The sequence below is a fragment of the Macaca thibetana genome, chromosome 13 (genome assembly GCF_024542745.1).
Source record: "Macaca thibetana thibetana isolate TM-01 chromosome 13, ASM2454274v1, whole genome shotgun sequence".
NCBI classification, from domain to species: Eukaryota; Metazoa; Chordata; class Mammalia; order Primates; family Cercopithecidae; genus Macaca; species Macaca thibetana.
Window position 1 is genome coordinate 33,269,259 of NC_065590.1, and position 23,728 is coordinate 33,292,986.

At 40.8% G+C, this 23,728-nt stretch overlaps 1 protein-coding gene across 1 annotated transcript; it reads left to right on the forward strand.

Moving 5' to 3' along the window:
• The first annotated feature begins 3,284 nt into the window (after positions 1–3,284).
• DUSP11 (dual specificity phosphatase 11) lies at positions 3,285–23,238 on the forward strand. The gene is made up of 9 exons (XM_050754488.1): positions 3,285–3,563; positions 5,422–5,497; positions 8,984–9,115; positions 11,538–11,661; positions 15,791–15,851; positions 17,586–17,632; positions 17,891–17,966; positions 18,198–18,377; positions 22,574–23,238. Exons 1-9 carry the CDS (start codon positions 3,322–3,324, stop codon positions 22,770–22,772), a joined length of 1,137 nt encoding a protein of 378 aa, XP_050610445.1. The 5' UTR covers positions 3,285–3,321; the 3' UTR covers positions 22,773–23,238.
• The last annotated feature ends 490 nt before the right edge of the window (positions 23,239–23,728 follow it).

A 23,728-nucleotide genomic window follows, 5' to 3' on the forward strand; every position in this document is an offset into this window, starting at 1 on the left:
TGGGAGTACAGGCGCCCGCCACTTCGCCCGGCTATTCTTTTGTAATTTTAGTAGAGACGGGGTTTCACCGTGTTAGCCGGGATGGTCTCGATCTCCTGACCTCGTGATCCGCCCGCCTTGCCCTCCCAAAGTGCTGGGATTACAGGCGTGAGCCACTGCGCCCAGTCGTACTGACACTTTTAAGGGCCAAAGGAAGGGATTAAAGAACCCTCTTTTGTAATTTGGTTGAGGAGCAAAGTTCATTGACTACTCGTTGTAGGAAATGATGTGGTCCAGGATTCTTCTCCTTTAGTTTCTTCTCCTTGAATCCTACCTTATTTGGGCTGGGCCAGGTTGAACCAGGATCTCTCTTCTGCTCTCATTTTTTAACCCCTTGATTTTAGGCATTGTTTCTGGGCCAAGTCTTGATCTTGCATTTTTACATTCGTGGATATTACTTCTTGTCAACTTCCAGAGCAGGAGTCTTCTTTTCAGTGTCCTGATGTTTGGAAAACAGACTCTGCTCATGAGAAGCAAACACCAGAGAGGTAGAAGACAAGGCTGACTGCAGACCTTCCCTCTTCTAGCCTGTGGTCACAATTCTTTTGCCCATAGTTTGCTACCTCTGGCTCCTTGGGCCACACAGACGCCCTGCCTTCCCGCTGTTTTATATGCAAGAAGCATTCAGGATACTTTCTTTCTTGTCACATAAGAGGATCCAGTGTGGCAGTTACTTATAGCCTCCTCTCCCTTGCAAACAGCCACTATAGAATCTCGGGCCTTTAGGATTTCCTGTCAGTCATGCTTGGGTGCAAAGGCCAGGCCAAATGAAGAGTTAAAGCATTTAGTGGAGAATAGGAAACAGGCAAAGTGAGGGTGTAGGAAAAAAGAGATTTGTGTGAATTTTTTGGTTTCTGTGACAAACAATTCGACACACCTATTTTGTATTAACAGAACTGACAATTTAATATTTTTTATGTAGCTAGATAGTCCGGAACTTCCATGACTTCTGTACACTGAAGGAAATAATCATAATATATTTTTTCCATTTTGTTTTATGTCATATTACTTCATTTATGTTATTCATTATTATGTCTCATTACTTTCTAGAAATCCTATTCTCCCTTGGTCTGGATTTTCTTGTGGCAACTATAACTGAGTTTGTTCTCACCCCAATATTGTGTCTTTTAGCAAATTGAAAGGTAAGCCCAATACAGCTTTTCTAGCTTCTGAAAGATTTATGTTACATTTTTTGTCTTGTCATGTCCATAGACATTTGTATCATTTGTAGTTTTGGGCTACTATACACCTATTGGATTTTTTAATAATTTCCAAAATAATGTTGTATTAATTTATTTATTTTTTGATATGGAGTGTTGCTCTGTTGCCCAGGCTGGAGTGCAATGGCACAATCTTGGCTCACTGCAACCTCTGCCTCCTGTGTTCAAGCCATTCTCTTGCCTCAGCCTACCAAGTACCCCGGACTACAGGTATGAGCCAGTATGCCCAGATAATTTTTGTATTTTTGGTGAGACAGGGTTTTACCATGTTGGCCAGGTTGGTCTCAAACTCCTGACCTCAAGTGATCTGCCTGCCTCGGCCTCCCAAAGTGCTGAAATTACAGGCATGAGCCACCGTGCCCGGCCACAATATTTTATAATTTAATGTCAAATTTGAATGTGGGCTGGGTGCGGGGGCTCACACCTGTAATCCCAGCTCTTTGGAAGGCCGAGGTGGGCGGATGACTTGAGGTCAGGAGTTCAAGACCGGCTGGCCCACTTGTTGAAACCCTGTCTCTACTAAAAATACAAAAATTAGCCAGGTGTGGTGGCATATGCCTGTAGTCCCAGCTACTCGAGAGGCTGAGGCAGAATTCCTTGAATCCAAGAGGCAGAGGTTTCAGTGAGCCGAGATGGCACCACTGCACTCAAGCCTGGGTGACAGAGAGAGACTCCATCTCAACAACAACAACAGCAACAACAACAACAACAAATAATTAAATGTTCCTAATTGTAAGTTTGTTATGTTCTGTTAACCTTTTTCTTTTTCCAATGAACAATTTATGAATATTGATATATTTTTCATGATGTGAAAATTTTCAGAATTGTAAATGTTTATGGATTTAAAACTGGTTGGAAAATCACTGTCTCAAAAATGTTAATAAAGCTAACAGTCTAGCTTTATTAAAATCAATTTGACCTTTTTCATCCTCAGTTTACCCAGCTTTCAAATGGTTGCAAAGATTACTAAAAATATATGTAAGGTACTTTCATAAATTAGAAACTAAAAAGTAAAAATTGCTTTCAAAAATCTGCAATCAGCCGGGCGTGGTGGCTCAAGCCTGTAATCCCAGCACTTTTGGAGGCGGAGGAGTGCGGATCATGAGGTCAAGAGATCAAGACCATCCTGGCCAACATGGAGAAACCCTGTCTCTACTAAAATAGAAAAAATTGGCTGGGCATGGTGGCATGCACCTGTAGTCCCAGCTACTCAGGAGGCTGAGGCAGGAGAATTGCTTGAACCTGGGAGGCGGAGGTTGCAATGAGCCCAGATGGCGCCACTGCACACCAGCCTGGTGGCAGAACGAGACTGGGTCTCAAGAAAAAAAAAAAAAGAAATCTGCAATCATAATTACTTACAGTTTAATCTGGAATTTAGTACTCTATTCTATTTTCAGAGCTACTATAGAGTATGATGTCCTTTGTAGCTCCACTTTTAGCAGAATTCAACGTGTTTCTTTTTTTTTTTCTTTTCTTTTTTTTTTTTCATTCTACTTCTAGGAATTTAGATATAGCTGTATATATGTATAAGGATATTCATATTGCAGCATTGTCTGTAATAAGATTTGAAAGGAACCTGAAAACAATTGAAGGTCCATTAATACTGAACTGGCTAACTACATTATGGTATTTTTAATTATGTTACTCATAAGCAATGAAATTCCCTATAGCCATTACAAAATAGAATCTATGTATGCATAAATTGACTGGGAAAATCAGTGTTCAAGGTAGATTGTAGAATATGTACAGTTACTTCTTTTGTATAAAAATAGAGGATATACATGTATGTGAAGGTAAATATTTACACACAATATGCAAAATGTGAATGTAAGCACTGGTAGCTATCTAGAAGAACACCCAAGGAACCGGGGCGGGGGACGGATCTGGCAGAGGCACTTCCCCGTGCCTCACTGTTTGAATTCTGAAGGGTGCAAACACGCCCTTATTGACCAGTGCTACCGGCCTCTGGTTAAAGAGGGCGCTGTAGTCACCAAAGTCTTGTTTACAAATCAGGAGTCTCAGTAAGCCAGCGTGGTTACGCCATAACGACCGGCGGTGGCACATGCGCAATAGCGAGACGCTGGAGCGCTGCGTGGGTGGCTGCCGAGTCTCTTCCGGTCTAGGGTCTTATCCTGGCACTGAGGGCGCCGGACTGGCGCTTTTGGCCGGCTTGGCATTGGGTGGGCGGCTTCTTGGGACCCACATGAGCCAGTGGCATCATCCCCGCAGTGGCTGGGGTCGGGGACGCGACTTTTCAGGACGCTCCTCAGCCAAGAAGAAGGGCGGAAACCACATCCCGGAAAGGTAAATATGTCTTGGTCCCTTGGCGTGGCCTTTCCAGCGCGTGGTTTCTGGGTCTGGGCTTCATCTTTTGTGGTCTCTGCCTGTCACTCTTGCCGTCGCAAGCTTGACTTGTCCGCCCCTTGCTTTGAGGCTTTGACCCTCTGCGCCACCCGCTGTAGCTGAAAGGGGCGATGTCTGTAAGGTCCTGTGATTTCTCCATATTCTTTTTTTTTTTTTTTTTTTTTTTTTTTTTTTTTTTGAGACGGAGTCTTGCTCTGTCGCCCAGGCTGGAGTGCAGTGGCTGGATCTCGGCTCACTGCAAGCTCCGCCTCCCGGGTTCACGCCATTCTCCTGCCTCAGCCTCCCGAGTAGCTGGGACTACAGGCGCCCGCCACCTCGCCCGGCTAGTTTTTTGTACTTTTTAGTAGAGACGGGGTTTCACCGTGTTAGCCAGGATGGTCTCGATTTCCTGACCTCGTGATCCGCCCGTCTCGGCCTCCCAAAGTGCTGGGATTACAGGCTTGAGCCACCGCGCCCGGCCGATTTCTCCATATTCTTGTAAAAGGGAGGTTCTGGCCATTGTTCTTAGGTAAAATACGGAAGGATTGCTTTAAGGTGGGACTGTTAGTGTTGGGGACACTCCTTAATTCCCAAGATGGAATCTCCTCAGTTCCTTGTTAACGTTGGCACGGAAAGGGTAATGGTTTGAGTTAGGAACCCAGCAGTAGTAGTGCCCTGAGATCTCACATGGAAAGTTGGTTTGTATTGTTTCCAGAAATCACAACGAACATACTTTACTTCCTAACAGGCCTCGTTTGAAATATACTCCTTTATACGTACAAATGATTAATTTTGAGACTTTGCAGTTAGGTGCAGTGAACAGTTTTTACTCCTTGCGACCATCCTCCACCATCTCATACCTCAATAAATTCTCTTCATTTTATCTCCTATCTTTTGACTGTCACTTTCTGTCAGTACCCTAATACAGGTCTTGCCTGATCTATTGCAGTTGGGTTCTAATTGCAATGAATCTTCTGTTTGTTTTCTTCCAATCTGTTTTGTTTTTTTTGTTTTGTTTTGTTTTGATTTTGTTTTTGAGAGGGATTTTCGCTCTTTGAGTAGGATGTCTGCCAGGCTGGAGTGCAGTGGTCCAATCTCGGCTCACTGCAACCTCCGCCTCCCGGTTTCAAGCGATTCTCCTGCCTCAGCCTCCCAAGTTGCTGGGATTACAGGCGCCCGCTACCACACCTGGCTAATTTTTTTGTATTTTTAGTAGAGACGAAGTTTCACCATGTGGGTCAGGCTGGTCTCAACTCCTGACCTCAGGTGGTCCACCTGCCTCAGCCTCCCGAAGTGCTGGGATTACAGACTTGAGCCACCGCGCCTGGCCGGTTCCTAGCATTATTAAGTGAAGTTCACAGCCCCTCTTCTAGCAGGTTTTCTCTTAAAATATGGACTTGAAGTTTCCTACTAATTGAACTTGATGTCATCAGTCGTATGAAAACTAAAACCGTGAAATGAAATAATTGAATTTGAACTATTTCAGTGAGTATGTTTGTATTAATGGCACTTTAGTATCTGGTACTGGGCCAAGTTTAACAGAGATACAGGAGTTCTGGGTATCTCTGGTTTTATATAGGCCTTATTTGAGTTGTACTGTTTTGTTGGCTTGTGTTCGTTTTCATGATGGGGAAACAGGAGAGGAGGGCAGTATAGGTTGTTACTTGGTGGAGTTTAATAAGTGGAGTGGCGAAATGCAAAGCGGAGAGAAGAGAGGACCTGTTGTGTGGGCTGTGATTCCCATTTTCAGGAAGTCTTATTCTATGCAAGGAAACAAGGCTGGCATACAATTTGCCTAACAAAAAAATGTATCTAATAGGTGGAAAGACTATCTCCCAGTTGGACAGCGGATGCCTGGGACTCGTTTCATTGCTTTCAAAGTTCCTTTGCAAAAGGTAAGCAAAAGTTAATTCAGTATTCTTTCAGGTATCTGAGTTCACCATGCAGAACACTGTTCTCCGCTCTATCACATTCCATTTTCTCTTTTTATAGCAAATACTTTGTAATGACCCCTTTACTATCCTGAAATGAAGTTCATAGGTACATACAATCTACTTCATATTTTAAACAAAAATACCAATTAACACCCTAACTATAATATAAAAAATAAAAGTAATTTATAATACAATAATATTTATTTTAATATATAAATGTTTGGACATGACTGCATTAAAAGACATAGTTGCCTGTGCAATGAATTCAAGAACTACAAATGTAGACTGATCTAGGTGGCTTATATTGCTTTAGTGGTAGGAGTTTCTGTAATAGATTTCCAAACAAAACAAAGTATAATCTTCATTTGGTTAATAAGGTGATTATTATCCTGGAAAATTCAATATATATTAATATTTTACAAAAAATACTTTGTGTTTATTTGTGAAATGGAGTTAGGTTCTAAGGCCACGCTAAATATGAACAGCTTTTTATCTATATTAATGTTGAATAGGACATCCAAAAGCAATTCAGGATGTGGGACACATTTGTAGGACTGTCCTGAATTTGGCAAGTTGTTTAGAATTTGTAACCCTTACCCACTGAATGCCATTGGGACTCCTTTCCTCCCATGGTCACAATCAGAAATATCCCCCAGATCATCAAGGTCAGGATCTCAGTGGGGAAAATCTGAAGATTGTGTTTTTGTTTAGGAAAGGAATAGGAGGGATAGGAGGGGAAAGCTTTTGACAGCCATAAAAAAGATGAGAAGGTGAAGACAAATAATTGTTTTTTTTTTTTTTTTTTTTTTTTTTTTTTTTGAGACGGAGTCTCGCTCTGTCGCCCAGGCTGGAGTGCAGTGGTGCGATCTCGGCTCACTGCAAGCTCCGCCTCCCGGGTTCACGCCATTCTCCTGCCTCAGCCTCCCGAGTAGCTGGGACTACAGGCGCCCACAACCGCGCCCGGCTAATTTTTTGTATTTTTAGTAGAGACGGGGTTTCACCGTGGTCTTGATCTCCTGACCTTGTGATCCGCCCGCCTCGGCCTCCCAAAGCGCTGGGATTACAGGCGTGAGCCACCGCGGCCGGCCCCAAATAATTGTTTTCTAGATTCCATGTCTTATTAGACTTCCCCAGCATAGCTCAGATTAGTATTAGGAGAAGCCCACTTGAAACGTTTTGGGAATTTACTTAATTTGTGACTCATAGATCAGATTTCCTTTTTCAGCTGCTGTGTCAGCTTCTCTGCGTGTCTGGGCTTAAAAATGAGTCGTTTCAGGCCAGGCCTGTTGGATCATGTTTGTAATCCCAGTAGCTTGGGAGGCAAAGTGGGTGTATCGCTTGAGGCCAGGAGTTTTAGACCATCCTGGGCAACATTGCAAAACCCTGTCTCTACAAAAAGTACAAAAATTAACCAGGTGTGGTAGTGTGTGCTTGTAGTATCAGCTGCTCAGGAGGCTGAGGTGGGAGAATCAATTGAGCCCAGGAGGTCAAGGCTGCAGTGAGCCGTCATCATGCCACTGTACTCCAGCCTGGGCAACAGAGCAAGACCTTGTCTCCAAAAAGAAGGTGGTGTTGGAGACAGGGAATTTTTAGGGAAGTGAAACTATTCTGTGTGATACTGTAAGAGTGGATACATAAAAGGGGTTTACATATATTAATGTATTTCACAATCCTATGCTGATGAAGTAACGGTAGTACTAATATCTCTTACTGAGTGCTTATTCTGCACTAAGCTCAGAAGATAGATGGTTACAACTAATAAATTATTTTGTAGATAATGAAACAGGCTCAGAGAAGGAAGAATCAAAACTTGAACTTAGTTCTTTCTCTCTTTTTTTTTGGTGTGGCAAAATATACATAACATAATATGTACATACAATGCATAACATAGAATGAGTCATGCATACCTAACCTCTAAACTTAGGTGATAACAATGTGTCAAAGTTGGTTCTTCATTTGTAACAAATGGACCACACTGGTATGGAATGTGGATAGTGGGGGAGTCTGGGTGGGGTGGGGAAGGCAAAGTACACGTGGGAACTGCCTGTCCTTTTGGCTCAGTTTTGCTGTGAACCTAAAACTGCTCTGAAAACTAGGCCTTTTTTTTTTTTTTTTTTTTTTTTGAGATGGCATCTCGCTCTGTCGCCCAGGCTGGAGTGCAGTGGCGCGATCTTGGCTCACTGCAAGCTCTGCCTCCTGGGTTAACGCCATTCTCCTGCCTCAGCCTCCTGAGTAGCTGGAACTACAGGTGCCTGCCACCACACCTGGCTGATTTTTTTGTGTTTTTAGTAGAGATGGGGTTTCACCGTATTAACCAGGATGGTCTGGATCTCCTGACCTCGTGATCTGCCCGCCTTGGCCTCCCAAAGTGCTGGGATTGCAGGTGTGCACCACTGCGCCCAGCCAAACTAGTCTATTTTTTAAAAAGTACATTGCTGGTCCCTGAGTAGCCAGACAGATTGAGGGAACAGAGCACAAAGTTCAAAAATAAGCCACATACATAAAAGAATATTTAATGAAAGCCATCGTATATGTAGACATGTAACAAATATTTTTTTGTGAGGCTGAGACAGGAGGATTGCTTGAGCTCAGGAGTTTGAGATCAGCCTGGGCTACATGGCAAGATGGCAAGACCCTATCTCTTTTTTTTTTGAGACGAAGTCTTGCTCTGTCACCCAGGCTGGAGTGCAGTGGCGCGATCTCGGCTCACTGCAAGCTCCGCCTCCCGGGTTCATGCCATTCTCCTGCTTCAGCCTCCGGGTAGCTGGGACTACAGGCGCCCACCACCACGCCCGGCTAATTTTTTGTATTTTTAGTAGAGACGGGGTTTCACTGTGTTAGCCAGGATGGTCTCAATCTCCTGACCTTGTGATCCTCCCACCTCCTAAAGTGCTGGGATTACAGGCATAAGCCACTGCGCCCGGCCAACCCTATCTCTTTAAAAAAAAAAAAAAAAAAAAAAAAAAGGCCAGGTGTGGTGGTTCATGCTTGTAGTCCCAGCTACTTGGGAGGCTGATGTGGGAGGATTGCTTGAGCCCGGGAGGTGGAGGCTGCAATAAGCCATGTTTGTGTCACTGTAATCCAGCCTGGATGACAGAGCAACACCCTGTTTCAAAAAGAAAGAAAGATATATTTATAAGCACTAAATATGATAGGCACTCCACTTGGAGCTGGAGATACAGTGGTGAATAAAATCTGGGTGTTTGCAGTCTGATTAGGAGACCAACATGAAACAAATACAGAAATACACATATAGAAGTGGGCTTATTTTTTTCTTTCTGACCACTCAGGAAGAAAGGATTGTTATAACATACCTTCTGTGTTCCAGGAGAATGGAAACTTTCCTTTGAATCTCGTTATATGTTAGCATCACAGGACTTGAATAAATGCCTAATGCAGTGCAGGACTTTAAGCACATGTTTGCTCTTGTTTCATTCTCTCTGACAGAGTTTTGAAAAGAAACTTGCTCCGGAAGAATGCTTTTCCCCTTTGGATCTTTTTAACAAAATCCGAGAACAAAATGAAGAACTTGGACTGATTATTGATTTAACATATACTCAACGCTATTATAAACCGGAGGTAAGTGGAACCCTTCATTGAAAAGAACGTTCTTCATTCTGATCCTGAAATAATTTATAGTAATTCAGTAATAATTCAGTAATCATCTTGTGCTAATGTGAAGCCTGGCCTTCTTTGATGGGTAGTAAGTTTAAAAGAGAGCCAAGTGATTTCTTTAATTACATGTTTTTAATTGCTGTCTCAAATGAAATTGAAGACATGAATTGAACTAAAATATTTGGCAGTAGGCTCTGTGTGTGCCTAAGAAATTCTATAAGCTTCCATATTCTATATTTTGAAAATGAAGTAAACTTATTAATACTAGCAGTGGCCTGGAGGAAAGAAAGGAATATCCAATATTTCTTAGCACTTATTTTAAGCCATTGCTTGAGCATGTGTAAGCATCATGTAAAAGAAAGTTTTCTGAGTGTATGATTTCTTTTCCCAGTATCTGTTGATACAATACAGAGATTCATATGTTCTGTTGGCCCCGTTTAGCATCTTGGTGTGAAAGAATGATCCTTCTTCTGACCAGTTCCATGGCTTTTGGAAACAGTAACATCTAATATTTGTTCATATTTGTACAGCAGTTTGCCATTTAAAAAGTACTTTCAGCCGGATGCGGTGACTCATATCTGTAATCCCAGCACTTTGGGAGGCTGAGGCGGGTGGATCACCTGAGGTCAGGAGTTCGAGACCAGCCTGGCCAACATGGTGAAACCCTGTCTCCATTAAAAATTCAAAAAAATTAGCCAGGTGTGGGTGGCACATGCCTGTAATCTCAGCTACTGAGGAGGCTGAGGCAGGAGAATCTCTTGAACCTGGGAAGCAGAGGTTGCAGTGAGCCAAGATCATGCCACTGCATGACAGCCTGGGTGTCAGAGCAAGACTCCGTCTCAAAAAAAAAAAGTGCTTTCACATGTATTAACTTAGTTAATCCTCTCAACAATCCTGTGCTGATAAAGTAGCAGTTGTACTAATATCTCCTGTTGAGTGCTTTTTCTTTGCTAAGCTCAGAGGATAAAATGGTTACAATTAATACATAATTTTACAGAAGATAAAACAGGCTTGAAAAAGGATGACTTAAAACTTGAATGTAGTTATTTCTCTCTTTTTTTAATTGAAGCACAAATTGAGGCCCTATCTTTGGAGAGTTGGAGCTTGTTAGATTGTCTCCTGAGTCCTTTTGACACAACCCTAGTAACCTTTAATCACTCTTTCTTTGCTATTTATATGAAAAAAATTCCAGGCTTATCTTGTACATTTCCTGTTCTACCCTGAACTCAGCCATTTTCCCAAGGAGCTTTGATTCCTGTTTGGTGGGAATGCTATTTAAAGATTAGAGTCTGAGTGCTAGAGGTGCTCAGTGCTCCTAGGCTCATTGTTACTAGTCTTTTTCTGTGGATGGTGCTAAGAAATATGTTTGTTTTAAAAGTACATCATGAGTTCATGCTGATACTTTCCATTTGAACTCAGAGCTTCAGTTCTAAAAGAACTGAAAGCAAGGATTTAAACAAATACTTGTACACCAGTGTTCACAGCAGCATTTTTCACAATGGCCAAAAGGTGGAAACAACCCAAGTGTCCATCAGTAGGTGAATGGATACACAAAACAGTATCTGCACACAATGGATTATCATTCAGCCATAAAAAAGAATAAATTTAATACACGCTACAATATGGGTGAACCCTAAAAACATGCTTAGTGAAATAAACCAGACACAGAGGGACAAATATATGATTCCACTTTTACGAAGTACCTAGAATAGACTAATTCACAGAGACAGAAAACAGACTAAAGGATCTACGAGGTGGGGAGAAAAGGGAATTATGGTTTAATGGTCAAAGTCTTTTTGTCGGGGATGATGAAGAAGTTTTGGGTATAGACAGTGGTGATGGTTACACAATACTGTGAATGTAATGCCGCTGAACTATACCACACTTATGGGTGGTTAAAATGATTTTCACTTAGCCTCTTCTGTCTTTATCTGTATCTACTTTTCTCCCACCCCAAGAATATCAGTTCTTAATAGTGCCTGGAATTCCCTCTGTCTCACAATTCAAATCCAAGTTCTTCTGACTCTGTTCTCTACTCTTCTACTTAAATCATAGCTGCTTTATGAAGGCACGGGCCCTTGAATTGTAAAATATTAAATGGAACTGTTTATATAATTTATAGTTAAATTTGCATTCATTCACATGGAATTTGCTTTCAATTTTGTATGCCTATTGACTATTATGTAGTTTTATTGAAAATCAAGTGATACTTTCTGGTTGAAGTAAGTGTTGGAAAAAATAGCTCTTTTATCAGAATTGCATGTTCTGATACTGGCGTATTAAGTTTGTTATAATCTCTTGGCTTATATTCTGGGTCCCCTAATTACTCTTTAATTATTTCTCTACAAATGAAATAATGCACATCTTTTATGGTTTTGCTTTATAGGATTTGCCAGAATCTGTTCCTTACTTAAAAATATTTACAGTTGGACATCAAGTGCCTGATGACGAGACTATTTTTAAATTCAAACACGCTGTTAATGAGTTTTTGAAAGAAAATAAAGATAATGGTGAGTTTTTGTTCTTATCTGAACTGTGGTGTGCATTATGAATGAGGTTGGGGATTTTTGGTATTTTTTATAGTTCTAACGTTTGACCCATTATATATGATGCTAAGATGATGAAAATGTGAGGTGGTGCTAATAGGGTAAGATGTTTTTCCTTTTGTTGATCACAAATAATTTAACTTGCTTTGGAAAGTTAAATTAGTTTTAGTGCAAAATATGAACTGAAGAACTGAACTAGCTCATCTTTCTCTCTTTTTTAATTTGAATGGGAAATATACAATAAAATTAAAATGTTATTTTTGTCTTGTATGTTTGTTAAGAAGTGAGAGGTAGAAGAAAAGATTTAAAAACTCTGAGTCTTAGAGTTATGTGAAAGAGACAAGAAAGGGCAAAGATTAGGAATGGGACAGACGCAAAACAAGAAAGAGTGCACCAGTGAAATTGCCCCTTTGTCATATGTATTTAAGCTATTTCTGCTGTTTTTCTGCTTTGAGTACAGCTGGGGAAGGATACCACCACCTCTCATTCTTCACACGGGAGAACTTAAGCCAAAGGCTGGTGCTTTCTTGTTCCTGCTTTAAGATTTACCTTACGCTTTTAAAAATATAACTTAATAGGTTCTTTATCTTAAGGATCCAGTTGCCTTTTTCTGGTATCTACCTGTTAGAAAGAACATGATATTTGCCATATTTTAAGACTGAAGAAGCTTTTATCTTTGAAAAGCCACTGGCACCCACAGGACAAAGGCTGCATTTGTCTTCTTTCCAAATTTAGCTTGAGGAGTGTACACTTTATTACATAAATCTGACAGTGAATACTCCTTTTTAAAAAATGTGATGGAGTAGTGGAGAAAGAATAGAGACAGAGGTGGGAAGATAGGGAATGGAAGGTGAGAGATAGAGACTGGATCAGTGGGTTTGAAGATCAAATTTCAAATTGTAACCCAGTCACTCACTTAATGTAGACACTAGCTTTTAATTATGTTAAACCTTGTTCACAGATCTTCCCCTGTACTTTAACTTTAAAACTTGAGAGGTTTGGCTTTCTCATTTGTATAAGCTGTCGTCACAGAAATACTACCTTTTAAGATATGAGGGTACAGCTGATGGCCTATTCACTGCTTCCAGGCTCTTGTGTGTGAAATTTTTATATAGCACTTCATTTGTTCTGTGAGGCTAGGAGGTCCTTATGAATACATGAGAACACATTTTTAAATCTTAGTTGTTCACATTTACACTGATTGTAGTCAGTTGGATAGACTGAACTCCATGTTGGTCTTCCGCTGAATTGTGCTGATTGTCTAAGTCTTGCAGTACCCACTACCATAGCAGGTTTGGGACCTTGTTTGTAATCAGTTTTAGCTACCTCTGCTATAATCCCTTCCCACAGATACCAGGCTTACTGATAAAAAGAGGACACTACACTCTCCACTCTCTTCTAGAACTAGTAGGGACTGAGAAAATAAGTTGATTCAGTAAACACTGAGATCCTTTTAGATTTGTTGTTAGAGCATGAAGACACATAAGTGATAGCAGTCTTTGTTTTTTATTATAGCAGTTCACAGTTATCTAGGAAAATAAACATGTAGTGCATGTGGCTTAAGATGTGGGTTAATTATAGAACAAAAAAGCTGGGCGCGGTGGCTCATGCCTGTAATCCCCACACTTTGGGAGGCAGAGGCGGGTGGGGCGGATCATAAGGTCGGGAGATCAAGACCATCCTGGCTAACACGGTGAAACTCCATCACTACTAAAAATACAAAAAAAAAAAAAAAATTAGCTGGACATGGTGGTGGGCGCCTGTAGTCCTAGCTACTCGGGAGGCTGAGGCAGGAGAATGGCGTGAACCCGGGAGGCGGTGCTTGCAGTAAGCCGAGATTGCACCACTGCACTCCAGCCTGGGCGACAGAGCAAGACTCCGTCTTGGGAAAAAAAAAAAAAAAAAGGACAAAAAAGACAGTTCATCATAATAAAAGAATAAATTAAGTGCAGTGAGAATATAGAGGAGAGATTGAGGAAGGCCTGACAGGATACAACATTCAAGCTGCAGGGACAAGAATTTTGCCAGGATGAGAAAAGGACAGCCTAGTTTTGGGGATTAGGCACAAAAGGCACAGGGCTTAAAGCCATGGAGACGCAGTCTCTTGTGTGACTAGAAGATAATGTGAAAAGGCATGGAATTCATATGTACATTTTCAACAAATAATTGTATAACCTATGTTGAAGTCACTTTTCTAAAAAGTGGAAATAGAACAAAGTCCTTGCCCTTATATACTTTACATTCTAGTAGGGGAGAGAAATAACCTAATAAATATATGGAATATATGGTGATAAGTGCTTTGGAGAATAACAAAACATGATAAAGGGGTGAGGGAAGAGGTGAGTGATTAGGAAGGCCTCTTTATGAAGATGTCATTTGGGCAGAACCTTAAAGGAAGTAATGAACCAAGCCATTGAGTGTCTGGGGAGGAGTGTTCTAAGGCAGAGGGAACAGCAGGTGCAAAGTCCCTGAGGCATGACTATGCTAGGCATGTTTGAGGAATGTTAAAGAGCCCAGTGTGGCTGGAGTGGAGTGAGTGAGGGTAAGAGCAGGAGAAACAGGATCAGAGAGGTTGGGGGTGGGCAGAAGAGAGGTGGATCATATAGACCCTTGTAAATCATAGTTAGGATCATTGTGAACTTAGATCAGTTGGAAAGACAGATTGATATCAGTTTATGAAGGATTCTAAATGCCATGCTAAATTTGGGCTTCATGTTATGCTAAATTGAGATTTTTAAGCAAAAACAACCCAGCCAGGCTTATGTTTTAGAAAGATAACATCTGCCATATGGAGGATCAGTTGAGATGGAAGTAGGGAGATTAGTTTGTTGTAGTAATCCAGGCAGGCAATGATGAGTGCCTTCTTTTTTCTTTTCTTTTTTTGAGACGGAGTCTCACTGTGTCACCGAGGCTGGAGTGCAGTAGCACCATGTTAGCTCACTGCAACCTCCATTTCCTGGGTTCAAGCAATTTTCCTGCCTCAGCCTCCCGAGTAGCTGGGATTACAGGCGCCCACCACCACACACACGGCTAGTTTTTATATTTTTAGTAGAGATGGGGTTTCGCCATATTGGCCAGGCTGGTCTCGAACTCCTGACCTCAAGTGATCCACCCATTTCGGCCTCCCAAAGTGCCGGGATTACAGGCGTGAGCCACCGCCCCCAGCCAAGTGCCTTATTTTTTATTTTATTTTATTTATTTTTTGAGTATCTGGGATTACAGGCATCTGCCACAAAACCAGGCTAATTTTTTGTACTTTAGTAGAGATGTGGTTTCGCCATGTTGGCCAGGCTGGAAAGTGCTGGGATTACAGGCATGAGTCACCACACCTGGCTGATGAGTGCCTTCTTTACCAGACGCTACCTAGTCACGGACACAGTTTTGCAAAGATAAACTACATGTTTTTTATTTAATTCCTCATATAATTTTTTAAATTATATGAAGACTTAAATTCTTCATATAAGCTTTTAAAAGGATGGACTAAGAAATACTGCGGTATAATGTAATCTTAGACTTGATTCTAGTCTTGTACTGTTTGCCTGCTTTGATTTACATCTCCAAGCCTTGCCTTTTCATTGTAAAATGTGAATAGTGCTATTTACCTGAGTGCTTCACAGAGCAAGTAGACCTGTGGCGTGTGTGGAGCACTGAACAAGAGAAGGAATAGAAGTTCTTTGGGAACTCAAGAGTACTATGGAAACTGTCCTTAATATTCAATATCAAGAGTGAAGGCATTTCATTTGTTTCATTCAGAAATTTCATTCTTCTCTTAGCCTGTTGTTGCTTTCACTCCCTTTTTGTGTAATTAAATCAGTTGCTGATGGGCATTCTGTTTGAAGATAGATGGGTTTGTCTCATTGCAGTTTTAGCTGTTAGTGTCTGACCAGGCCTGCAGTTTACATCACTGAGTCTAATTGGGACTATGCAAAGTTTCCCAGAAGCAGTGCGTTTTGGCTTTCTGTTAGATGATTCTTTATAGTATGTTCCTAGAAAAAACAATTCCTCTTGAGAGTTATTCATTTTCAGGGCAGTGATAATGTTATACACTTGTGTATCTACTTCAGTTACTTAAACCTGTATTTTCTTTTTATAGACAAACTTATTGGTGTCCACTGTACTCATGGTTTAAACAGGACCGGCTACCTTATTTGCAGGTAAGTTGCCAACCCCAGAGACAGACCATTTTAAAGTTGTTTTTGTCTGTTTACAATGGTAATGTAAGCTTGTTGTAAAAAATGCAACCGGTATTAGAAATACATGGAGTAGAAGGCAGTCTTGCTCCCCACCCAGAGATTACCACCATTAATAATTTAGTACACATCTTTTCAGACTCTAAAAATGCAGATACAAGTGTACATGTTATTGAATGGTATAATAGTTATTGTTTTTTAATTTAATACGTGATAGACATCTTTCTATGAAAATACTTGGACTCATTCTTTTTAAGGGCTGTGTTGTTCTTTGCATACCGATGAACACAAAAGTCAGAAGTTTTTGATATTATAAAACATTGAAGTAGTAAACATTTATATGTAAATATTTTTGAATACATATGCCGTAGCCCCGGAGGTAATTTCACTCAAAATAGAATTTCTGAATCAAATAGTATGTGTCCTTAACGCTTTTTATGGATGTTGCCACACTGCACTGAGTTATGTTTGTTCATTCAGAAAATATCTCCTGAGCATCTATTATGTGTAGGCACTGTGCTGGGTGCTAGCAAAGAGACTCTAGCTGCTCTTTGTGCATCCTAACAGTCTAGGGAGGGAGTAGATATTAAAGAATCACACACATGCCTATAGCATTACAACTCCAACAAGTGCTGAGAAGGAGAGTGATGTGGTACAATGAGAGCGTAGAATATGGAGGATTTGACTTCAACAAGAGGGCTAGAGGTTTCTGTGGGAAGGTCTGAGCAAATATCTGAAGTATGAGTAGGTGTTGACCAGGTAGGGATGTCGTGGAGAGAATTCTGAACCTAAGGATCAGCAGAGACCATGTAACAGGAAAACATACTGTGTTGGAGGAGCTGGCCAGGGAGACTGGGCCATGGGAGTAGCATGGCATTAAAATGGAGCTGGAAATATGGGTAGGAGCTAAAACCATGCAGAGCTATGTTTAGGGTTTTTGTCACTACCTTAAGAGCAAGAGAAAACCATTGAATTTTTTTTGTTAGGGATGAGTGTGGGGAATATATACAAATTTGTATTTTCAACCTATCATTTTGCTGTTGAGTGGAGAATACACTGCAGAGGGAAAGAGGTAGAAGCAAGGAGACAAGTTGGGAGGTGTTTGTAGGAATTGAGGCATAATGATGGATTGGACCAGGGCATGGTGGTCATTTTGGTGGAAAGATACAGATATATTCTATAGAGATATTTAGGTAATATTGTTGTCAGGAGTTGGTGGTGAATTGAAGATAAGAGTATGGAAGAAGTGGCTGACAGTGATGGTGACTTCCAAGTTTCTGGCCCTTCTGTTGGTTATACAGTATTTTTTAGATATAATGTTAATATTTTTCCCAATTTGTCTTTTGTTTGTTGTTGGTTTCTGATACTCTGTCATATTATGGAAGTCTCTATTTTTAGGGTATAAAGTGTTTTGATAAAAAATGATTCTGCATTTTCTTTCCTTTTGTTTATTAAATTACATTAATGTAAATAAAAATATAAATAGATTTTCTGGAGTTGGGTCATCCTTGCAGTCTTGAAAAACGTCTTTTTGTGGTCATAGTATGTCATTCTTTAATAACTGCTGGATTTGATATGCTGATATTTTCTTAGGATTTTTATATCTATGTCTGTAAGTTGAAATTGGACCTTTTTTGAAAAAACTTCATTTTTTTCTTTTCGTATATATAAATGACCCAAATTATGTTGTTTTGTTAGATATTTGATTGATGTAGAAGGCATGAGGCCAGATGATGCAATTGAATGTAAGTATGAGGGTTGTCACTATTTTTCCCTTTTTATTAAAGTTAAAGGTGGAAATGTAGAAGAATTTCTCAAATTTTGGAAAAAAAGAAGTTTGTAATTCGTTTGTTCCAGTATAAGATAGTCTTGCCAAAAGTCTATAGATGTATGTGGAAGTAGTGAGATATAACAGCTTGAATAGTGAATTTCAGCTTAATTTGCTTTTTCTGGAAAGATTTGCTTTTTGTACAGTTATTTCTAACAGTTTATCCTCTCCTCAGTATTCAATAGGTGCCGGGGACATTGCTTAGAAAGACAAAACTACATTGAAGACCTTCAGAATGGTCCTATCAGAAAGTAAGTCTTATGTTACATATGTGAGATTTGTGTTCAGGGAGATCTCTTTTTATATAATTTAAGTTGCATATATCCATTCTTCTGGTAGCTGGTTTATTTGGCGGGGGGAGACATAAACAAACAGGAATGGGAGAAGGAAGAAATTGTTACTTTCATATGCCAAAGTATAGTCACTAAATTGACTACTAAATTTGGAAACCAGTAATATTGTGTGGAAATATTCTCTTTAAGGAATTGGAATTCCAGTGTACCCAGGTCAAGTTTTGAAGACTCAGCACATCTCATGCAACCAGTCCACACCATGAATAAGCCTGTTAAACGAGGACCTAGGTATAATCTACATCAGATCCAGGGTCACTCAACTCCTCGACATTTCCACACCCAGACCCAAAATTTGCAACAATCAGTCAGGTACCTCTCTCTGCTGTCCCTTTTCTAGAATTGAGATAGAAATTAATACTATAATTAATGAAAACATGTTATGATACTGATGAGGAATTCTTTTTTTCTTTTTTTTTGGAGACAGAGTCTTGCTCTGTCGTCCAGGCTGGAGTATGGTGGCACAGTCTCGGCTCACTGCAACCTCCACTTCCTGGGTTCAAGCAATTCTCCTGCCTCAGCCCCCTGAGTAGCTGGGACTACAGGCCCCCGCCACCACACTCGGCTAATTTTTTGTATTTTTAGTAGAGATGGGGTTTCACCATGTTAGCCAGGATGGTCTTGATCTCCTGACCCTGTGATCCACCCGCCTCAGCCTTCCAAAGTGCTGGGATTCTAGGCGTGAGCCACCGCACCCGGCCGATAAGGAATTCTTGCTGATCAGTTTGAACCAGGAGATATTATTCTGCTCTGTATTTTGCATTTAGCACTGGAAAATCAGTTACAGGACAGGGAATATGTGACTTTTCAGAGGCAATTCGGAAAGGGACTTAGAAATTTTCATTGATTTTAAACTTAAGCCAAGAGTTTGATGTGGCTATCAAAAAGGATCTTACATTCTTAGGCTACATTCATGTAGTATAGTTTTTAGAATAAGGAAGATTGTTATTTAAGGAGTTGATATGAATTATAAGAAAAATAATAAAATCCTAATAGAGAAATTGCAAAAGGATCTGAACAGATATACAGCAAAAGTATTTTCACTTGGAAAATAGGGAAAGCCTTTAGCCTATGGTTAAAGCGGTACATTAGTATGAGTTCTCCAGAATGATAGAACCAGTAGGAGGGATGGATGGATGGATGGATGATGGACGGATGGATGGATAGATGGATGGATAGATGGATGGATAGATGGATGGATGGATGGATGGGTGGGTGGGTGGATGGGAGGAGGGGCTTTTTTATTTGGGGTATCAGCTTATGCACTTATGAAAGCTGAGAAGTTTCATAGTAGGCTGTCTGCAAACTGGAGAACCAGGGAAGCTCGTAGCATTCTGTCCAACTCAGAAGGCCTCAGAACCAGGGAAGCCAGTGGAGTTACTCTCAATGCAAGGCTGAAGGCCTGGGAATCTGGTAAAGGTTAGAGGACACTGGTGTGAGTCCTCAAGTCCAAAGGCCATGAAGCCTGGAGTTCTGATGTCCAAGAGTAGGAGAAGGTAAGGTATTCCACCTCCAGGAGAGAGCACAATTTGCCTTTCCTCTGCCTTTTTGTTCTATCCAGGCCCCCAGCCTGTTGGGTGGTACCTACCCATACTAAGGGTGGATCCTCCCACCTACTCACACACCGGTATCCTCTGGGCACACCCTCACAGACACTCCCAGAAATAATACTTTACCAGCCGTCTAGGTATCTCTTAACCCAGTCAAGTTGGCACCTAAAATTAACCATCACAAATAGCAAGGTATTATTCTTTGCCTATTAATTTAGCAACAGTTTTGTTTGTTTTTTTTGGAGACAGTCTCACTCTGTCACCCAGACTGGAGTGCAGTGGTGCAATCTTGGCTCACTGCAACCTCCACCTCCCAGGTTCAAGCAGTTCTGCTTCAGCCTCCCGAGTAGCTGGGATTACAGGCACCACCACCACGCCCAGCTAATTTTTGTATTTTCTTTTTTTTTTTTTTTTGAGACGGAGTCTCGCTCTGTAGCCCAGGCTGGAGTGCAGTGGCCGGATCTCAGCTCACTGCAAGCTCTGCCTCCCGGGTTCACGCCATTCTCCGGCCTCAGCCTCCCGAGTAGCTGGGACTACAGGCGCTGCCACCTCGCCCGGCTATTTTTTGTATTTCTTAATAGAGACGGGGTTTCACCGTGTTAGCCAGGATGGTCTCGATCTCCTGACCTCGTGATCCGCCCGTCTCGGCCTCCCAAAGTGCTGGGATTACAGGCTTGAGCCACCGCGCCTGGCCAATTTTTGTATTTTCATAGAGATGAGGGTTTCACCATGTTGGCCAGGCTGGTCTTGAACTCCTGACCTCAGGTGATCCGCCTGCCTCAGCCTCCCAAAGTGCTGGGATTAAACAGGCATGAGCCGCCTCGCCCAGCCAGTTTCGCAACAGTTTTTGATAAGCACTCCATTGTGGTTGTCAGGCTGGACCTGGATTTGCATCTTGGCTCTGTTACTTGCCTGCTTTGTGATCTTGGATAAGATACTTAGCCTATCTACATTTACATTTTTCCATCAGTCAGATAGATATTTTAATAATACATACCCCATAGTGGTTGTTACTGACAGTTAACATGAATTTAAACAGTTTGGCACATTGTAAACACTTCCAAAAATACATTGCCATTTTTAGGCCAGGCGCATTGGCTCACACCTGTAATCCCAGCACTTAGGGAGGCCAAAGTGGGAGGACTGCTTGAGCCCAGGAGTTTCAGACCACCCTGGGCAACATGCTGGAATCCTGTTTTTGTTAAAAAAAGAAAAAAAAAAAAAACCTTAAAAAAAACTGACATTTTAAAAAGATGAAAACACATTTCAAAAACATGTTGCTTACAGCATTGAAAATTGGCATAAGCCTTTTGAAGCACAATTTCAAGAACCATAAAAATACTTTACCTAGTGATTTCATTCTGAGACTAAGGAAATACTTCAAAATACAGAAAAAACTATATTAATCATTCAGTACATTTCTCAAACTCCCTACCGTGTGTCAGATGCTGGGCTAGCTCAGGATACAGTAGTATATGTTTTTCACTGTTAATCCCAGCATTATTTGTGGTTGTGGAAAAACTTGTAACTGCTGTATTTCTAACAGTGGAGAATGTAGCTAAATAATCATATCCATACTGTAACATTTTATAAAGCCACTGAAAGTGTTAGCTCATTTATGATAAGTGAAAATAATAGGCTGTGATTCAACAGTCAGAAAAATATGCTAGGGAAAAGAACAAAAGGAAATACTAACTAATTGAATTATAGTAAGTGGGATTGAGGGCTCTGCAGTGGGGGGTTAGTTTTTCTTTTCTCAGATTTCCAAATTTTCTTTTTTGAGAAGGAGTTTTGCTCTTGTTGCCCAGGCTGGAGTGTAATGGTGTGATCTCAGCTCACCGCAACCTCCACCTCCCAGGTTCAAATGATTCTCCTGCCTCAGCCTCCCAAGTAGCTGGGATTACAGGCGCCTACCACCACACCCAGCTAACTTTATAATTTTAGTAGAGACGGGGTTTCTCCATGTTGATCAGGCTGGTCTTGAACTCCCAACCTCAGGTGATTTGCCTGCCTTGGCCTCCCAAAGTGCTGGGATTACAGGTGTGAGCCACCACACCCAGCCCCAGATTTTCTTTTGTACAATTATATGAGATTTTTTGATCTTGCTTTTCAAACAAGTAAATTTAAATCCTAATTTTTCAAATTTGTTGCATGTAGCATGCTTAAAGTTTTTCACACTTTATAATTAATTTATGTATGTTTATAAAGTGGAAGCAGCTGTTTTCAGTACTAAATAGCTTATTCTATCTTATGTCAACCCTGCCAGACTTTGGGAGAGAAAGTATTTGATTAGAATAGTATGGGCGTGCATTTATCTCTGTAGGGAAAGGTGGAAAGGCTTCTGGGAATCCACGGTGTGCCAGAGCATTGTAGGAAATTGAAATGTATTTCCTTTTTTTTTTTTTTTTTTTTTTTTTGAGGCGGAGTCTTCACTCTGTCGCCCAGGCTGGAGTGCAGTGGCACCATCTCGGCTCACTGCAAGCTCCGCCTCCCGGGTTCGCGCCATTCTCCTGCCTCAGCCTCCGGAGTAGCTGGGACTACAGGCGCCCGCCACCGCGCCCGGCTAATTTTTTGTATTTTTTAGTAGAGACGGGGTTTCACCGTGTTAGCCAGGATGGTCTCGATCTCCTGACCTCGTGATCCGCCCGCCTCGGCCTCCCAAAGTGCAGGGATTACAGGCGTGAGCCACCGCGCCCGGCCTGAAATGTATTTTCTTAATTTAGCTTCAAAAAAGCTCGTGAAGGTGATAAGTATTATTAGCCCCATTTTATAAAGAAGTTAGGGAAATAAAAATTAAGTGTTTTATCTGCTAAGGTCACACAGGTAGAAAACAGTAGAATATATATTATTTTGTATATTTATAAATTTAAAGTATTTTATGAAAATATAAATTTAAAATAAATAAAAATTATGGTACTAATCCTAGTAATGGCTTATTACTTTTTGTTTTGCTTTAAGAAAATTTTCACAGAATCCACATGTTTACCAGAGAGGCCATCTCCCTCCTCCTGGTCCTCCTGGAGAGGACTGTTCACGCAGGAGGTACTCTTGGAATGTGAAGCCCAATGCCAGTCTGGCAGCCCAGGATAGAAGAAGGTGGTATCCTGACAATTACTCTGGACTCTCCTATCCAGCCTATTGGGAATGGACCCAGTGATACAAACCTGTCCTGGAATTCTACCTAGATACCAGAGCTGGCCTGAATATTACTGGTGTGACTTTAATTAGTTCAGGTCTAATCAGGTTTCTTTAGTGTTCCCTTATGTGTTCAAGCTTAAGGAAAACTTGCATTGCTGTTTACCTCTTTGCTGATAAATTTGCAGTAATTACAGCATTGCAGGAAAAAAAAAATCTGTTATTCCAGTCTTAAATTTTTCTAAAGGAAGACAATATTTTAGAACTAAAGCGTTAAGAACTTCCCTTGCAAATTATTTTTTAAAATTCTATCTTGTTTTTCTGTGTATTTCTTTCTGACTAGACTTGTGACATGCGTGTGTTTTATGTACAGAAATTTTTAGTGTTTTTGGTATGTTCTGTTATTGACCCAAAGGCCATCTTTATTTTCTATAACTGTTCAAAATTTATATTAAAATGTACTTAGGAGATAATTTATTTAGAACCTAGTTACTACCTGTAATTAGTTGTAGTATTTTTGTGTTTAGATATTTCTGTCTTTGGTAGTCAGTTGTGGGATTTGACCAAATTCCTTTGACTGAATTGTCAGATATACCGTCTCACACAGGAATGGATGAACTTTTAGGGATTGTCAATTGAGCAAGAGAGACTGACTGATAAACCAGATTGCTGGTTTATTCAATTATAGTGAGTGATTTACTTGGCAGGGTAATTGTTATCAACTGGGTAGAACTGTCCAGAAAACTTGAAAACTTTTATAGATTATAAAGGTGATGAACCAAGTAGAATATGTCCATTTAAAGGCTGTGGATATCTGGCAAGACTACTGTATTGTTGCTCCGTTGTTGAATATAACCTCCTGGGATCTTTCTCCAGTTGCCTCTCCTCTTACAGTGGAGTTGTGGTTTTGTGGTTTACCCTTTTTTTTTTTTTTTTTTTTTTGGAGAAAGGGTCTTGCTCTGTCACCCAGGCTAGAGT

Bases quoted from the DNA above. Each gene is read 5' to 3' on its own strand.
- DUSP11 (XM_050754488.1), top strand. From the start codon at position 3,322: ATGCGCAATAGCGAGACGCTGGAGCGCTGCGTGGGTGGCTGCCGAGTC. The intron at 15,852-17,585 runs GTAAGTTGCCAA...TTGTTTTGTTAG, and splicing joins ACCGGCTACCTTATTTGCAG to ATATTTGATTGATGTAGAAG. The intron at 17,967-18,197 runs GTAAGTCTTATG...ATTCTCTTTAAG, and splicing joins CAGAATGGTCCTATCAGAAA to GAATTGGAATTCCAGTGTAC.